The sequence below is a fragment of the Tamandua tetradactyla genome, chromosome 5 (assembly GCF_023851605.1).
Source record: "Tamandua tetradactyla isolate mTamTet1 chromosome 5, mTamTet1.pri, whole genome shotgun sequence".
NCBI classification, from domain to species: domain Eukaryota; kingdom Metazoa; phylum Chordata; class Mammalia; order Pilosa; family Myrmecophagidae; genus Tamandua; species Tamandua tetradactyla.
In genome coordinates, this window is record NC_135331.1 from 70,653,260 (window position 1) to 70,671,753 (window position 18,494).

The 18,494-nt window shown below is 37.1% G+C and overlaps 1 protein-coding gene across 3 annotated transcripts in view; it reads right to left on the reverse strand.

The window, feature by feature from the left end:
- The window catches only part of SPATA16 (spermatogenesis associated 16), a 271,504-nt gene that overhangs the window by 95,200 nt on the left and 157,810 nt on the right, over nt 1–18,494 (reverse strand). For all 3 annotated transcript variants that reach the window (XM_077161061.1, XM_077161062.1, XM_077161063.1), the window contains one exon: nt 1,704–1,851. In XM_077161061.1, the coding sequence (XP_077017176.1) occupies nt 1,704–1,851 (148 nt within the window). The remainder of the gene's footprint in view (nt 1–1,703; nt 1,852–18,494) is intronic.

An 18,494-nucleotide genomic window follows, 5' to 3' on the forward strand; every position in this document is an offset into this window, starting at 1 on the left:
TGACTCACCTTCTAGACAATACCTTTTGCTACTGATGTCGGCTCTAGTCACCATCTCCACCTCATGTGAGGTGTGTCTAAATGCTAAAGATAATATTTGACCTACCCTCTTTCCATGCGCTATGTCTTCCTTCATCTTGGAACTGGCTGAGAGTAAACGTGCCACATCCCTAAGACTGTGCACACATAGCTTGTAATAGTGGTTTCATCATCATTCTAGCAATAGCTTTGGGGAAAGGTCCTTTAATCATTTGCAACAGAGGGAAATAAAGTCACCAATGCAATAGCTTTGCTAACCCAAAGCCCACAGTTTCACAGCAAAGAACATAACTGGTACCAACAAAATTGCAAATTCTAGACTGCCTTCACTACCATTTCTCCCCACGACAGAATCTGTGGTTATCCTGTCTAGAGTCTCATAAAGCGCTGTCATACTCCAGCAATTGGTAATTATAAAATAATAATGACAATCATTAGAAACTGATAATTATCTTCCCTTCTAAAATATAAGATCCTTTAGCATGAATTGTCTTGTCAACAGCTCATAATTCATCTTGATAACAGGTTTGATGGAGTTATATGAGATATGAATCTGGCTCATTAATGTTATTATTGTTTTTAAACTCTCAGTGGCAATAGTGCTTCCTAAGTATTAATTAATCTTCACAACTTCTCTGTGAAGTAGTTTTAATATAACCACACGCATTCTACTAGTAGAAGAACTGGAAAACTGGCGATTTCCTCAATGACTGTCTCCTCATTATCAATGGATCTGAGAGTAGGAATGGAAGTAGCTGAATTTGATTTATTCTTCTATGACACTAGACATGCATGACTTTTATGTGCCCATTCTTCTCCCCAGAAAACCCTCAAAATATCCATAATAAAACAATGAATGATAGATGACAACTAGCAAAAATGTGACTTCCAAGGTATTTTTACCTACTTTCTTATAAAAAGCTCAAAGCAAATCAGGCTCACTGGTAATTAGGCATGCACTGAGCTTCCTTCTCTCCACTTTTTCTGTGCTCAAAAGGAATGAGGGGGGCTTGATAGGAGGATATACAAGTACTAGGTATAGTTGTGTAAGGATATTGCTGAACACGGTAGTCATTGTTGAGCAGCTCTTAATGTGGTACAACAAAATCCTCCTCTTAATCCAGAATAGCATCTGACATATAGTAAGACACCAAAAAAAATATTCTGGAATGAATGAATAAAAGCAAATGGCTTCCAAAGACAAACAAAAAAAAGTATACCAGCGTTTTGTCCTCTAGTGTACTCTTGACTATATAAATCTGATTTGGATACTAGTGATCTGAGAACATAAGAAAAGAGGGAGGTATAAGGTGTGAGATAGATCATGGAAGTAAATCAGAAGTAACAGACATTGGGAAAAAAATCCATCTTCAAGAGAATACAGTTGATTGCTGATGGGTATGAGGAAAAGGGGTATTTCACCATAGTTCCTTCCTTCCTTTATAAACCTCAGAGATTTCTAGATTTTACCCATCTCTAAAAATATGGAAACATGAAGGGACAATGACATTTATGCTAGCTGTAGCTTAAACCTTAAAATAATCTTTCATTCAGTTAAAACAACATACCTTTAAAATAGAAACAATAAACAAATAAGCCAAAAAAGGGCCCTGTGTTTGTTGGGACAAAAGTATCAGCTGAGAATTTGAAGATATTGAATCTTACCTGTGTAGATATAATCCACATACACAGGATGAGTTTTTGTGAAAACCTCTTTTACTTTTTCTATTTTATCAGGTCTTATCTTTGTGGCAAATGGCGTGTACATCACTGAAAAAGATTCAGCTCTGGTAATGGCTTCTTCAATCATGGCCTGAGGAAAAGCAAATGATACTTTTGGCATCAATAACAACTTATAACTTTTTAAGAATGTAAAAATTATAATTACCTTTATGGATGACTTAAAAAATCTATATACTGTACTGCAAAGATAACACATTTTGGTCTTGAATATTCATTAGAAAGAAATTTTAATTAGTTCTGGAAATACTATTTCATATTAAGAAAATCAATTAAATGGAGAAAATTTGTAAATAGGCTTTTCTAAATTGAGCATGTTTTGAGATAAAAATAAAAATTCAGTTTTCAAAGGTGTCATTTTTTTTACTTGATCTAAAAAATCAAATTCTTAAGTCTAATGTTATTATTAACTTACTCATGAACAGGCATTGGTGAGTAATTTGTACAGAGAAACTTTTCTTTAAAAAACTGAAATATCTAGATGAAAGCATTTTCTATAAATAGCATGATAAACTATATATCTTTTCTTCTAATAACTGGGAAAGCTATTGGGATAAGAAAAAACTTTTCTCAACTTCCTCCTAACAAAGCTTCCTTTCCCTTCAGACCTCAAGAGCCATTTAAAATGGATTTGGCTATTTAAGAATTTCATTAAGTTATCTTTGCTCGTGTAGCATCCGTGTAATGCCCTGCCAGCACCCTGAGCTTTCTGTTTTAAATAGGACCATTACTATTTGTAACAGACCAAAAATAAAGTTATGTGAAGATTTAAAAGGAATTTGTTCCTTTCCTACAACTTTTCCTTCTAATGAGGTCTGAAATGTTGAATAAAAAGTGGAAGCATCTATAGTTGCCTCATTTTCCTGACAATAGAATGAATGCATGCTATTAAAAATGCATATTTATTTATAGGAATGAAATTTTTCCTTCTCAACTAAGAGTGCCAATAACCAGCAAGGAAAAATTTAGATTTCAGCTTTCAACAGAAAAAAATCATTGAACAAACAACGAATTACACCACCTGCACAGTATTTTGTAAAAAAGTTTCCTACTGATATTAAAGACAATGAGGAGATGATTTTCCTTGGAGCCTAATTTAACTTGTTCATCATCTACTCCACTCCTCAGTGACTCCAAACAGCCTCTATGATCATCTAAGTAGTCTGTAAAACAGCAGCTTTGAAGAATTGACTGGATGAAGAATTTCTCTGGGACTCAGAGTGTCATGCTGGGCCACATTTCTGACTGAATGACAGAACTTACATTGCCTAACCCATCATCCTTTCCAGGCTAAAGGAACTGGAAGGAGACCAAAGAATGTGATCGTGAGGCTGAACCCGATGCCAGCCCTCAAATGGGTTAGCAATGGATAGTGATGGAGGGCTCTGTCTGGATACTAAGGCCTAGATGAGAATTGGAGAGGTGGAAAGGCTAATTCAGGAAGTCAATCTGGAATTCAGAGATGTGGATTAAGAACGCAAATAAAGTGTTTAGGCATAAGGTCCTAGTCTTCTAGCAAAAGTAAAGATCCTTTAAACTGAGTTAGAGAAATAGTTCCTCCAGCTTGGGTCTTGCATATGTTCACTGCTGGAGCCTAATCCTGTGATGGATCTTCCAGACTAAATAAGACGTGTGTGGAGTGCTGTGTTGCGTGTTGAACTCATTTTGGACCCGAGTTCCAACGTCATGGAACATTGACATTACTGCCTTTTCTAAGCTCTTGGTTCCTAACACTTAAATAGCTTTCTTGGATGGTCTCCCTAAATATCTTGGTGGAAGGTATTTTGTTTTAAATTCTGAACCAAAAAATTTAGTGGTGGTATTTGAACCTCCAATTTATTCCAGAAAGAAATTAGCAGTATCCCTGCAAGGCCAGAAAGGAAGAAAACACTCTCATCACCTCTTTCCTTTTCCAACTACTGGCAGCTTAAGTGACGGCTGGCAGAGTAGTTTTGCTGCACCATTTCACAGCAGGGATGGGGAGACTCGTGCCCAAGAACCTACACCAGCTTCTTTGTGAGAAGAAGTGTGGTTTTCATGTGGCAGCTTGATCTGCTCGGTGAAGGATCTGTAGTCTGGGTTTTTTGCTCAAGGCATTGCATTCAGGCCTTCACAGCACCTAGCCTCTGGAAGGTATGAGCTGAGATGGGTGGGGTTTATTCATGGCTTCTGAAATCCATCCTGAGGATGAGTAAGGAAGTGGGTGACTGAAAAGAGTGAATATGTACAAATAAGAATTGAATTCTCCATGGAGATGCTTCCTCCAAGGAAATTATTGTACCCTGAAAAAGAAACATCACAATACACAGTAGAAATGAGAATGCAGACTACCCTTGCATCAGAGGACGAAAATCCTGCTGTGATTTCATGCATTAATATATATTTTTTCTGGGGACGGACATTCTTGAGGTTTTGGACCTGTCTCACATGTCTCTTGTAAAGGAATATATATATATTATATGATATATATTTAATATTTTTTGTACATTACTGAATAAGTCATTAGTGAAACAATCTAGAAAAAAATGTTAGCCTTTGTACTTTCTTCAAATAATGGGAATTTGTGACTTTGTTTTAGACACCAAAATTTTAGACATTCCTTTTATGACTGTAATAAGGTGATTTAAATAACGTGGACTTGACTTTCATCATATCTACAAATTGAAAAATTTGACTGAAACCTCCCCTAAGCTAGAATATCATAGACATTAAATACAAAGTCTATATTTTAATTTCCTTTTCATCATCAAAGATTTTCCTCGATTTTGAAAATGAATAGAGAAAGGTACCAGATAAGGAATTACAGTTTGTAGAAAATAGGCTGCAGAAAAAACTGGAGGCAGGTTTCAAATGATATTTTTATATTTGACATAAATATTCTGCAACTGAATCTTTCTTTTCCTATGTGTGAGTCCCTTGGATGTCAATACATGGCTAAGGCGTGCAGAGAATGAGAACTGTCCACGTGTTCTGTTGTTAAATGTTCATGGCCATTAATTATGCTTTCTCTGATGCTGCTGCTCAAAGAGAAGCTTTGCACTTAGGTGTATACATCTGGTGGCCCTAATCACTCTCTACTGTTACCTTCATATTTATCAAGTTTTAAAGCATACATTATAGTTATGTAAAAGCAAAGAGTGTATGTGGGCTGTTCACTTCCTCTTCAAATGGCAATATAAAACTTTCTTCTGGTACTTTAGCTAAGTAAAAGGAATCGCTTTCTATTACTGATTTCAACTTGCCAGGGTAACTGCATAGCAAGAGAGACTGGGAGAGACAGGAAGAGAGAGATACTCCATTAAGAGGAGAGGAGGAGCAATAAAAGGAGAGGGAAAGGAGTAGCAAAATAGAAATAAAAAAAGTCATCTTCCTGTTGTAAATCCAAAAGGGTCTTTGTGGTGAATTTTGAAGAGCACTCAATGTGGTCAGAATAAAAAGTGGCAGAAACTGTAAATCTCAGACATTTTCAGGGTGATTATGGATTATGTAAATTTCTTTTCTATCTTTTTGTTGGAGGATTTGGGCAAATTGTAAACTTTTTAATGATGTGCCTGGAGATAGTGGCTTAATAAGTGGAAGTCCTGTGTCTCCTAATTAGAAAATGTTATCAAATTATTACAGATTATTTTCAAATCATTCCTCTAATGCTCTCACTATTGGGGTTGACTACAATTGCAGTAAATTGCTTCACTGAGAAGATTAGATCTGGAAGGGACCTTAGGCTTTTTCCAACCCAATTACTGAGGTTTGGAGATGTTTTAAGTGACTTTTCTAAGGATGTACAGTTTTTAAGTTTTATAGAATTTAGAATTAAGGACTTAAATGTTATATTTCACTTTTTTTGCATGTGGAAATTATGAATTTGCCTGTTGGCTCATCATTAGACATTTTCTAGATTGCCTTGCAGTTTAATGGGGCCATGTGGCTGAGTTTGGGTCAATGAAGGCAGGTGGAAGTGATAATAAATTACTGCAGGGCTGCCCCATAAAACCCTGCCAGCGTGGTCTCCACTTTCTTTCCCAATCAACTGGCTGAAGAGAGCCAACTTGAGGAGGTGGAGAAGGCTGGAGCCACAAGTTGGAAACAGTGTGGGTTTCCACCTCACTGGCAGGGGGAGAACCAATCAAGAAGAACCAGTGTGAGTGAGATTTCAACTTTGATTGTTTTAAGCAAAGGAAATTTTGAGGTCATTTTTTTGTAGCAATTAGAGGAGTAATAATAATTGAATATTGGAATCCCTCCAATAATCCATTTTTATATACTAAGCTTTGTGCAATATAAAAAATGTTAAGAAAAACTGCATTTTAAGAGATAAATAACAACCTTTCGTTTATAACAAAATAATTATAAAACAAATATCTTATTCCTTTTAAGAGAAAAAATAACCGTTCGGTGTGCTGAATATTCTTATATATGCTATTTGTTTAATCCTTATGAAATCCATCGAGGTAGGTATTACTACTAGTGGGTGAATATCATGATTGTGTTGTTTTATTTTCAGAGTTAAAATTATTAAATTCAAAGAAAGCAGTGCTATCCTTGTAAACTATAAATGATTAAGATGAGATATGTTAATCTTCAGTGGTTCATGTGGTTCTTTTTTTCATATACTAATAACAATGCAGTTTTGAATAATGACAAGAATTTTCTGGAAATTGGGAAAATAAAACTTTGGGGACAATCTTTTTCAAATTTGATCCCTTTGAATATGTATTCATTTAATTGGAATATTTCAGTTTTCTTGAAATTTAGAATTCACCTAAAGAGCAGAGTTTCTTAAATATCTTTCTTTGATTCTTACCCCCCAGACCCAGTCACTGTATCGTTTATGCAAAAGCCAGGATTGATATTTTATTTAATGTAATGTTATATGTCAGAATAAAACATGTAATAGATGATTGCTTGCCCCTGCCTTAGTGATTAACTTTTTAATGCCAAATATTATCCTGGGTTTATTAGAGTTCTTTTATGAAGCAACCTTCACCAAAAACTCCATATGTTTTTAATATGAGGGAATATTTGGCAGCTTTGCTATTAAGTCTGTCAACCCAGTGATGAGAATGTTATAAATATCTTCATGCAGTTTAAATAAAGATATTTTAATTTTTGTTTTTGTTGTCTGGAAAGGACAAAGATTGTACGAACAGGTTATTTGTACCCAGCTAAACAGAACTTTATGTAGGTTTTTCTATATTCTCTCTTTTGCAGTCCTTTCTGTTTAAAAACAATCATAATAAACACCAGTTATTTAAAGTTCACAGTTCTTAATTTAGTTTTACAGTGTGTGTGCATGCTATAGAATTTGAGAACATATATATGGTATATTTGAATATCTATATGCTTATTGAATAGCTATACATAGTTCTTTTCTGAGAAGGGCAATGTAAATTATATCCATCCAGTTTTTGAAGAATGTTGGGGATAATTTTGGGAGCTAAAAAAAAAAAAGGAAGGATATGGATATGTTAGAACAGAAATAATTTCTGTACTGCACTCTGTTGCAACTTTTAAATCCAAAATCGAAATGCTTGAGACTGTTCCAAAACTGAAGTAGGGTATTGGAATAGATACCAGCATAACCGAATTTTAGCATTAGGGGGAACCTTCCAAACCAGTCCTGCTTCCCCTCGTTTTAGAAGTGACGCAACTGAGGTCTGTGGAGGTGAGGTCCTACGTCTTGCCGCTGGTAGTTAGAACACAAGTATCTTAGGATCTTATTCAGTGTCCTTTATTTGTGCTGGCCTGCTTTCTCTGGATTTTAAAGCACTCTGCAATTTCATTAAAATGATCTTCACCGTGGAGCGTATTTTAAGAAAATATTAATTCTTGGGGATATTTGGGGATTGAATCATGAAACCCACAAAAAGGCATGTTCAGGTCCCAATCCCTGACGTGGTAGATAATTGAAATAAGACTTTGGATGCTGTTATCCAGTAAGGTGTGCCCAAACTGCTGAGGACTTGAGGAGACAGGGCTATGGTTAGCTAGGGAGTAGGACCCAAGGAGACCATCAGGAGGAAAGATGTTGGCTTTGTCCCTGTGTTCCAGAAAGAACTGAGTTCATACGCTTTCTCCTGGAGTCCCACATAAATTGGGAAAGTTGGTTGAATGGCTCCTACTTTTTGCATATATGTCCTTTTCTTTTGTTTCTGCTCGAGGCTACCTCGCATACTCTGTTAGATTAAACTTGAATAAAAGTATTTGAGATGGAAAAGGGATAAATTGTGTGCTTAAGAACAGCTGTGTGCTCTTCTAAATCTTGTTAGATCTAAATTCTTCAAGGCCCAGTTCAAATGCCACCTTCTAGAGCCCTCCATGTGGAGACAATAGTGCTCCCTTTGTCTCCAGCAAACAGTTATTTGTGCACATATCATCTCTCCCTCACCAGATTATAAAATTATTATGGATAGGGTTTGTGCGTTATTATTCTTTGCATCATCTACATAGATGACATTTAATAAATATCTGTTGAGTGACTGAATAAGTGAAAAAGCATTGAGCTAGGAACAATTCATTTTGTATGCATTAACATATTAGATGAAAATATTCAGGGAGAAAAATATTGAAACTGGCTAAACATCAAGGCTTTTGTTTATGTATGATACTTTCATTAACTTAATAACTTCAGCCACTTAATGCCTAAAATTTACCCTGTGTTAATTTTCAACTATTTATATTTTGTAGCAAAATTCTAGTTTCATGCCTTTTAACACAGAACTATGGAGATGGAAGAGTTCTAAGAAATTATTTTATAAGCACTCAACTTTATAACCAAGGAAACTGAGGCTGAGAGAGTTGTGGTAATTCATTTGAGGTAAAAAAAAAATTAGAGGGGACAGCAAGATGAGAACTTAAGTTTCTTAAATCAATATTTTCTCCTACACAGAATGACTTTTCATCCTCCTAATTAGGTTATAAATTCCTGGAGGTATAAAGTCAACTATCTCCATCTTTCTTATTTTTCCATGACTATCTTATTCTTAGCTTCCAGGACAACTAGTATTGACCCCAACACTAATAAAGAACAAATAGATCACAGTGAACCCAAACCATCCAGATCCCTCCTAACAATAATAATCTTACAAAAACCAGAATATCCATCGTTCACACCTACTGGGCATAAGACTGTTTTGTCCACTGACTGTTCACTAGGTTTAGGATGTGCTGTCACCTAGCAAATTTGTCTCAAAAAGAAACATTTATAAAAATTAAATGAAAGACTTCTTGATAGGGGAGTTTAAATAACAATGTGCTTGGGCTGGTCTAGCTTATTTAATGGCAGAGTACATATAATTGATAAGTAGGGTTTAAAGTATGTTCTTGCTCTAAAGACCCGGAATAATTTTTTGCTTGCACATTAGAGAAAACCAGCTGATATAACTCAGAGTTATGAGTGTGGGTTTCTGCAGCCTCCAGATCTTTAGGATGCTACAGAGCATTTGTTCTTGATGACTTAAGATGAATCACAAAAAAAGGTATCACAGGGATAAATGGCTACTTTACCTACAATTATTTCATAAACACAACTGGGTATTACTAATGAGCTTTAGTCTCTGTGTTCAGTGGCAACAACACAATTTGGAACGTTTTTTTGTCCTAGTGTATTTCATTTCTGTACTTCATTTAGTCACAGAAGGGAGGTATCCTGTACTCCTTTTCCCAACTGCGTGTTGTTTTCTCATTTTATTTCTTGATTGGTGATTTAGATTGAGGTACAGCTTATGTGCACACAGCTAATTGATGGCAGGGCTGGAACAAGAACCCAATGACCTGGTTCCCAGACTTGTGCTGCCATTACCAACAAGCATTTGCTTTCTCTCTTGGGCTACTAAGCGAGGTGACTTTGAGTGGAAAAGTCAGGGATACCCTTGAAGTATATATTGGAGAAGAATTTGAGGATGTTTAATTTGAGGAAAGACTTAAGTTGCAGGGACTATCTTTCTGCCATCAGCTAGCAATAAACTCTTGGACTCAGCCCACATGGACCTTATCTAGTTCATTGATAAATCTTTAAAATTTTCATTTCTTAGCTGCATGAATGTTCACTGTGCATTGGCTAATGGCTGTTGGTAAATTATTCTGTTTTATTTCTTAAAACCGCACTGGAAAGTTGCCATTATTTTACAGATGAGGAAGCAACCTTTATAGAGGTTTGACAACATGTCACAGTTCACATATCTACTACATGGCAGAGCTGGGATTTGAATTTTTCTACCTTAGTCAGAGTCTCCTGTTCTGAACTATTATGCCACTCTGACTCAAAAATCAGCCCTACAGCCCTATAGCACTAAGATAAGGTTCCAAATATATAAAGTGTTCTTGCATAGATCTCCAGATGGAGGAAAGTTCTATTGGAAGCTTCCAAAAAGGGAACTCTTCCATCTTGGAGGCCAGTAGCTCCAGCCACTGGTGGTGTGGAGGCCAGGAAGGGATGATGGTTTCAATGAAATCTGATAGAAGGGACTACTGTGCCCTGTAGAAACATTTCTTTATTACTTGAAGTTTGTCTTTGGTATTCTCCTCCTTCCCCATAATTTATTTTCTGCTTCAAGTTGCAGCTTTGTTTGGCAACTAGATACTTCTTTTTCTTTCTTCTTTCTCTCATTTGTCTGCAATTAATCTCTACCAGGATGTGATCACTCCTGGATGATTTGATATTTTATTTTATTTATTTATTTATTTATTTATTTATTTTTAACATGGACAGGCACCGGGAATCGAACCCGGGTCCTCTGGCATGGCAGGCAGGCATTCTTGCTTGCTGAGCCACCGTGGTCCACCCTGATTTGATATTTTAGAAGGCAACAGATTGGATGAGGATGATATTATGGGACAGATGGCCTCTTTCATTTCCTCCATCAACTCACTGTTATATTAATATAGCCCAGAGGTAGAGGTGGGGTGGTGGATAATAGCTTCTGTGAGAAATGTGATGGACTTGTCAATGTGTGACATACATGCACATACTTCTGTGTGCTCTGTGACAACAAACCCCAACTTCAATTGATATTAAATGAAATGAAACAAAGTGCTATTTCAAGAGATCTGACACTATACATCCTAGATATTGGTGCCCACTCTCCAGCTATATCTCTGATTTATATGTTATACCTGAATGTTAGAGCAAGCCAATCCCCACCTAATGAAAATGAATAAAATGAAGAAGTGCCATGTCAATTATGATGCTTTCCATCCCTTTAAGTTTGGGCTTGGAATAGTCCTGAGGTTTTTCAAGAGGTCATTGTCTCTTCTAGTTCTTGACTCCTGTTTAGATGCATCGTATATAATAGCTGCACTACTGTTTTTGGATTAAAATAGGTGAGTTTAACAGTTATTTTATGATCCAGAGAAAAACTAAATCATGCCACATGTTAAAGGTTGACATTTGAAATGCCAAGTTCTCATTATTTGGAAGAGGGAAAATTATCATGTAAAAGAAAATGATTCAACTATAGTACAGGTAGAGTAGGCAGACTTTGAAAATTTAGTGAGGAAAATACAATTATATGAATTCAAGGAAAGAGGTGAATTTATTGCTAATTAGTATGCAATACCATCAAAATGATGGCTGAATATAAATAAAAAATATTACAAACGTTGAACTCTACAGATTATCTTACACCTGGGTGAACACAGCTTAAAAATTCTTGTGATTTCATGGAATAGTTATTCCACATCTCCAACTTCTAAAAAAGAGTGAACTTAATTTTTCTCTATGCTTTTAAATCAATAACCCATAAAAATCTATGGGAAATATAAAAGATGACCATAAAACTCTAAATTTGGTTTTGCTCATAACAACTTTCCATATTCAGCTGCAAACAAAAACAGAGAAGGAATCAACATTTTGTAAATTTAAAGTGGAAAGCAAGGCCACTAGGTAAACAGAATAACCTCATGGCAACCCAACAAAATAGCTGCAGGGTTGCTGAGAATCAAATAGTTAGACCTAAATTTGTTCAAGTAAGAGAAAGCCCAGATTGCCCCAAATTTCTCAACCCATATTATTCTCCAATGAAAGAAAATGAAAAGAAATATAGAGGTTACTTTTTTTCTCTCCCAAGAACTGTCAGAAACCCAGAAAGCTTTTTAGGAGGGAAAAGAAAGGAAAGGAAAGGCTGATTCCATTTAAATGGTGTGGGGCCCCTCCATCAGCTACTGACAAGACTGCAAAACCAAACCAGCACCATTTAAAATATGTATTACATTTCTGGGTGAGCGTACAAAGTCAAGAGTGGCCAGGAGTGGCTGAGGATTAATATTCCTGCCTGATATGATGTCACTGTTTTCTAATGAACTTAACTCAAGAAGTGAAGGAGGTCGCCCCCTGCAGGACACATTCCGAGGGGCTGGCAGACTCTGCTGCCCTAAGTTCCTGTTCCAGTCTGATCTGGACGACTGACATTTTCTTAGCTTGGGACTAAATTGGTTATTTCACATAGTTTGGGCTTCAAAGGCAAATACCCTCTGGAGACAGGGCACCCTGACGTCCACATCGAGGTGAAGTAATTGAATGGCTATTTGACTCAATTTCGACAGAAGGCTTCAGCGCTCAGAATGTACTTGTGGGGTGGAGGAGGAGGGACGAAGTGGGGAGTAAGCAGGGTGGGGGCAGGTTTTAGAAAGCAAACCTCACCTACCTGACAGCCTGGCTAACTCAGTGTCACCTAATACATGTGATAGAACTGGAATATATATATATATACATTTATATATGGTTCAGATTTCTCCCTCCCTCTCTCTCTTCTTTTCTTCTTTCTTTCCTAGTGCCTGGAGCATTCACAGACTAGCAATAGACCAACCACATAACAACCAGCAAATAATGTCACGGTCACTATCTCCTTCACAGGAACAGTCAACCTTGGATCAAATACATGCCTCAATTACATCCTTCATTTAAAAGTGAACCTCTCATACTGGCAGAATACCTCAAATAGCATCAAAGCAAAATGAAACACAGGCAGCATTTAACAACGCTGGTAACCATGGAAACATATCATTAAAGAATATATAAACAGGAATGAATAATTAGATGAGAAATTCACTTCTACATTTATCTTTTTCAAGACCCAGGAAAGGAAGCTCTTTTTTTTCCTCCTCTCATCTTAATTTGGACGCATCTTCTTTAACCTGTTTTCTAATTGAAAAATATGGGGATTCATAAAATGGAAATTTTAATATCACCTAGCTTAAAGCACAAATCTCTGCAGGCAAGTCACTAAAAAATATTTTGATGTCCATTGTTTTCCAGATGTAAAAATTCAGGAAAGGATTTGAAACAGACAAAGAAGTTTGCTTTGGGAGGTGGGCAGTAAAATGTGACCCACATTTAGGTAAGGAGGGGAGAGCAGTTACTGATGTTTAATCATGGGAAGCAGAGGTTACTAACTTACTGGAGGTCATCTGTTAGTAGGAAGACTGAAGGGAGAAGCTGGGTCTTATGAAGTGTATCAGTTGCACTCCGGTAGGCAGAATCACCTGTGCTGGCCACTCAATGCTCTGTCTTTCTTTGCACATAGGCAGCCCCAGATAATTTGTTTGGCAAAGTTGGTCATGAAAATTAAAAAAAAAATTGGAAATGGTTTTAAAGATACTCTAGCTCAGGGATTATGCATCATAATCACATGGGAACATTAAAATAAAAAAATATTTTGACCACGCTCAACTCTGGAAGTCTAATAGTTTCAGTGTTTTCCCAAGGGACTCTGATGCAGTTTGTCACTCGACCAGTATGTGAGAAACATTGACGTAGTCCAAATTTCTCATCCCACAGAAGCAGAAGCTAAGGTCTAGAGCAGTAGTGGTTGATTGAATTGTTGGTCTTAATTTTTCACCTTTCTGTGGCAATGTCATCTTCACACCAAGGTTTTGTAATGGGAAGAATATGGCGATTTCTCCCTTGCCCTTGGGCTTGACCACATGGCTTGTCTAATGGGATGCTGGCAAGCATGGAGTGAACAGGCTTATATGGTTTGACTTTCCCTCTTGGAATTCTGACTTTGGCCATAAGGTGACCATACATTAGGTGGCCGCTGGTCCAGGGAGGACGAGAGAGCTAAGGGACACCTTGGGTCGCCCTGCAACTTGAAGCCAAGCCGAGCTAAGCCCACCCAGTCAAACCCAGGCCAACCTGCTTATCGTTGCAAGTCACTGAGTTTTAGAGAGACTTGCTACTCGGTGTTATTGTGTTAGGAGGTGACTAACACAGCAATAAAGTGACTTATCCGGACTTGAGCTGTAGCTTTAGAACTAGCGCTTGACTCTCCTGAATGTGAGGCCAGATCCTCTCTCTTGCTCTATGTGGCCTTTTTTCTCTCCTGCTTACTTCCTCGGCAAGGGTACATCCAGATGTCCATGGCCTTTTCTAAGGTCCTTCTGCTCGGCCCCAGTTCCCATTATTCCCAAGCAGTCTGGTTACCTTTCCTCCTCAGAGCTTACCTCTCCCTCCTTCTTACTCCTTCACGATTCTGCTTTCATCTTTTCAAGGAGACTGAAATGTCTCAAACTAATGTCTACAGAAGCCACCAATTAGTGAGTCAAACACTTCCAGATAATTTTCATTTTCTTTTTTTTTTTGTATGTGATCTAGGAATGACTACAGTCTCAATGCCAAGCCAGGGGTGGGGGGAGGGTGCGGGGATTTAAGCTTAATACATGGCAAATTCATGGGGAACTATTTTTGGGTGAGTGGATTTGATGACTCTGAAATTTTTCCTGATCTAAATATCCATACAGCCTGAGCGGCTTTCAGACACCCCCCCTACCCAAATTGTGTATAAACTTTCTGCCTGTCAGACCCAAATAAATAAATAAATAGGCTATAAATATAGGCCATTAAGAGAAATGCTTATATAGTATTTCTATTTTGTTTCTTTCTATGGAAAAAATTTTTGCATGGGAGCAAATTGTTAGTGCAAACACATTTTTCTTCTCCAGACAATTCAGGTGTTTTGTTAAAGATAATAAAAATAAGTTTCTTGTTCCTTGATTTTACTTTGGCTATAATTTCATTTTGAAGATTTTACTTTAATTCTGAGGTTGAGATATAAATTTTTACCATGTAAATGACTGATATTGGAATGTTTTATAATATCAAGAAATAAAACAATAACAACAACAACAACAACAAAAAAAAAACAGGAGAGAAAACGTAGTCTGTGTTAGTAGTATAAGTGTTCAACTTATGTTCAGTGATAGTTCATCCTGCCTCAACCTCTGGTCAGTGTGGAAAGATCCCTTAGCTTCCTGGTGCGTTGCTTTAAGAAGCTCATAGCCAAGACAGAAACAAATGGCCCAAAAGACTCTATTAGAAATATGCAACCTTCTCCAAATATTCTGTCGAATTCCAAACTCAACTGAAGCTCAAAAATTTTCCACAACCATGAACTTAAAACACACATACACACATACACAGAAAAAATGCATAAGCACAAAATTTTTTAATAACTAAGTAATTATGCCAAAATGGTCTCATGTCGACAGGTTTGAGTTTCATATTAGACTCACTCAATTTGATTGATTAACAGATTTAACAAATACTTATTGAGCTGCTTTTTGTAGCGTACTTTGATGACACTGTGGAAGAAAAACAGATTGACAAGTGGGACCTAGTTTTAATTACATGTAGTCTAAGCTTTCCCTAGTAAATATTCTCTGCTAGAATATATGTTCCTTGAAGACAGGACGATGTCTATTTTGTTTATTAGTATATGCTTAACATATAGCACAGTGTCTGACATGTAGTTACTAGTGTTCAATAAATATTATGTGTATGAATGTCAAATACAATATTGGCACAAAGAAGGAAGGTATCCACTAATTTGACAAGAGTCTGAACACACTGAATTGACAAGTTTTAAGCTTGATTTGCCATCATGTGGTTTATGGAGGTACCATAACTGACTCTAACATTTTGGGTGCTATTTTTGGCTTTAAGTGCGGGAAACAGTAAATGTCTCCTGCTTGTTCCAATGCAACAAGAAAAAAGGGGTTGTTACAATCGCAAGCACCATGTAAAGTGAAGGAGTACTGCAGAGATCTTAACCTGTGGTTTGTGAACCCCTGAGTCCACGGAAGGGCTTTAGGGGCCAAAGGTGCACCATTTTCCTTGAGCCTGTGGTTGGTAAAAAAATCTCCTTCCATCTTTCGGCGCAGCCCATTCCAGATTTTATCCTTTGAGAGTAGACTAATTACACCAAAGAAACATTTCCTTCTGGTGAGTCCCCTTTGGAAGCCATACAGGCCATTGGTATCTTTGAGGTGGTGAACATTTCACTGCCAAGTACAACTTGAATTGGATGGGAAGTCTTGGTGTTCTCTGCACAGATGGAAGACCTGTGAAGTTGGCACCTCCTCAGCCTTTGCTGCTTCACTAAGAAAGATGCTGCGTGTGTCAGGCTTTCTACACAGGCCTGTGTTTGTGTCAATAGCCCTGCCAACTGTCCCAAAAGAGACCTTTCTGCTGCTGTGCAAGTCTTCAACTTCTTCAGAGCCAAGGGCTTGAATCGGTCCCTTTCCAGGATATCATCAAGGTCAGAGAGCACCATGACATTCTTCCCTATTAGAGAAGTTTGTTGGTGATGCAGGGGAGAGGTTTGGAAGTGATTTAGTTTGATTACCGCTTTAGTTTTTTTTCTCAGAGAAAAGAAAAGCCCATTCTCTCAGAACAATTTGATAGTGAGAACTTCTTTCCAAGATGTACTTTAAACTGGCTGTGATCTTAGTCATATATATAAGGTAGATTTTTTTATTGAGAAGGTTGAAGTCACCCTTAGAGTTGCTGCATAAAAACCGTGAGCTTTGAGGGCCAAGCTGTGACTCCAAATGAGGTGGTTGAAGTAAAATAATAATATGAATTTCCAACACTGAAAGTGAGACTGCCAAAGTATTGAGTCTCTCAAGACAAAAATTTATTAATCTAGCCTTTGATCTAAGGGCTCGAGAGCCTTGAGAGGAGGGCTGGAGTTTACCGTCAAGTTCTCAGAATAATATTACTTTAGGGGCAACTTCTAAATATCTTAGGCTAGTTTGTTCAAAATAGTTATTCTCAGCATGACTACGTACTTTCCCTTTTGCTAATTAGATCAGAGCTGTGATGGGGTCTTGAGGTGTTCTGAGGGGGAGGATGGTTGATAACAAAAGACGGCGTATTATGGGGGCATGTGTGCAGGTACAGTTGCGGCAAGTTATTTTCAGCCCTCTCTAGCTCTGAAAAGGTAATGGTATTACGGCATAACATATGCAAACACTTTTATTCAGAGTGATACATCTCAGCATGACGTGTCATATAGCATAGAGATGGGTGCCTTTTTATTTTCTCAGTTGATGATATGAATACTATTCTTGATGCAATGGAGAGTGAGTGGGTCTTGAGCTAACTAAAGCAAAGGCTAGTTTTTTGCATCTAAGAGTTCCTAAGTCAGCAATATATTAGAGTAGGTATAAACTGTTTCAACTTTTTTACCTTCTGAAATTTTCCATTTCTTCTGCAAAGAATAGCCACTCAGAGCAGTGGTATTTTCATGTAGTTGAAAAGGTTGACACATAGTAACTTCTTAATTTACAAAGTAGGTGAAGCTGAGTGGATGTAGATAAATACACATGCAGTACAATCTCTAGTCTGGGATGTTTGGGGACATTTGAAAACCAAACAGCCTATTTATTATGGTAGATTGATAGTGGAATGTCACTCTGTCTAAAGACGGTGAAGCCTATCTAGCAATGCCCCCAAACTCCTTTCTGATTTAAGGTAGAACAGGTTTAGGGGGAGAAGATGTATGCATTTGAATCACTATCAGGAAGAGCTCGTTAGCGAAAGGAAGTGTACTGGTTTGAGAGAGTGTTGTGGTGTACAAATGTTGAGTTTAGATGGGACGGTTTAGTTTATGGAATTTATCTCTACGATGCAATTTATAATTACGCTTCTTTTTTCTTAAAGTTTATGACATCATTTTTGAATATGCCTAAAAATAGGAGATTTTAGTGCTAAAATAAGCTCTATGAATAGATCTTCTCAAACACTTTATTCCAGTCACTCTTTATTTTCTAGTTGAAGCTCCTCCAGGGGATAACTTGCCCAGGAGTAAATAATTAGTTAATGTTAGAACTTGCACTGTATCAGACCCGATTTCCAGACAAGGGCTCTTTTCCACTACACCAAATTGCCTCAAATTAAACGAGGAAAAGGTTACAGAAGGGGCAAAGCCTTTTGTTAAAGCAGACTAATAAAAGAGCAGTATTTCCTTTATTCCTTATTATATAGTAAAAATGCATGTATTGGTAAATAGGGGCATATTTTGTTAGTTTGAAGTGAAAAATAATATAAGGATATTAATATCTTTTGAAAATAGAAGAAAGTTTTATTTGTAAAGATGTCAAGCTCTTGGGCGGGCCACGGTGGCTCAGCAGGTAGAGTTCTCACCTGCCATGCCAGAGACCCTGGCTCACTTCCTAGTGCCTGCCCATGTACAAAAAAAAAAGTCAAGCTCTTAACTTGGCTTAGGTGGCACCAACATTGGATCTACTTTTTCCTAATTCAGTATGGGAAATGTAATAGGTAGTCAATATACGTTTGTTTTAGTAAGTGAATAAAACAAACCAAATATTCATTGGGTCTTCATATTATCCAATCTTCAAGATTCAGTTCCTTTTCTACCTCTCTCAAGAAGCTGCTGGAATATTTTAATCAAAAGCTTCTTCCTTCTGTATATCCATAGT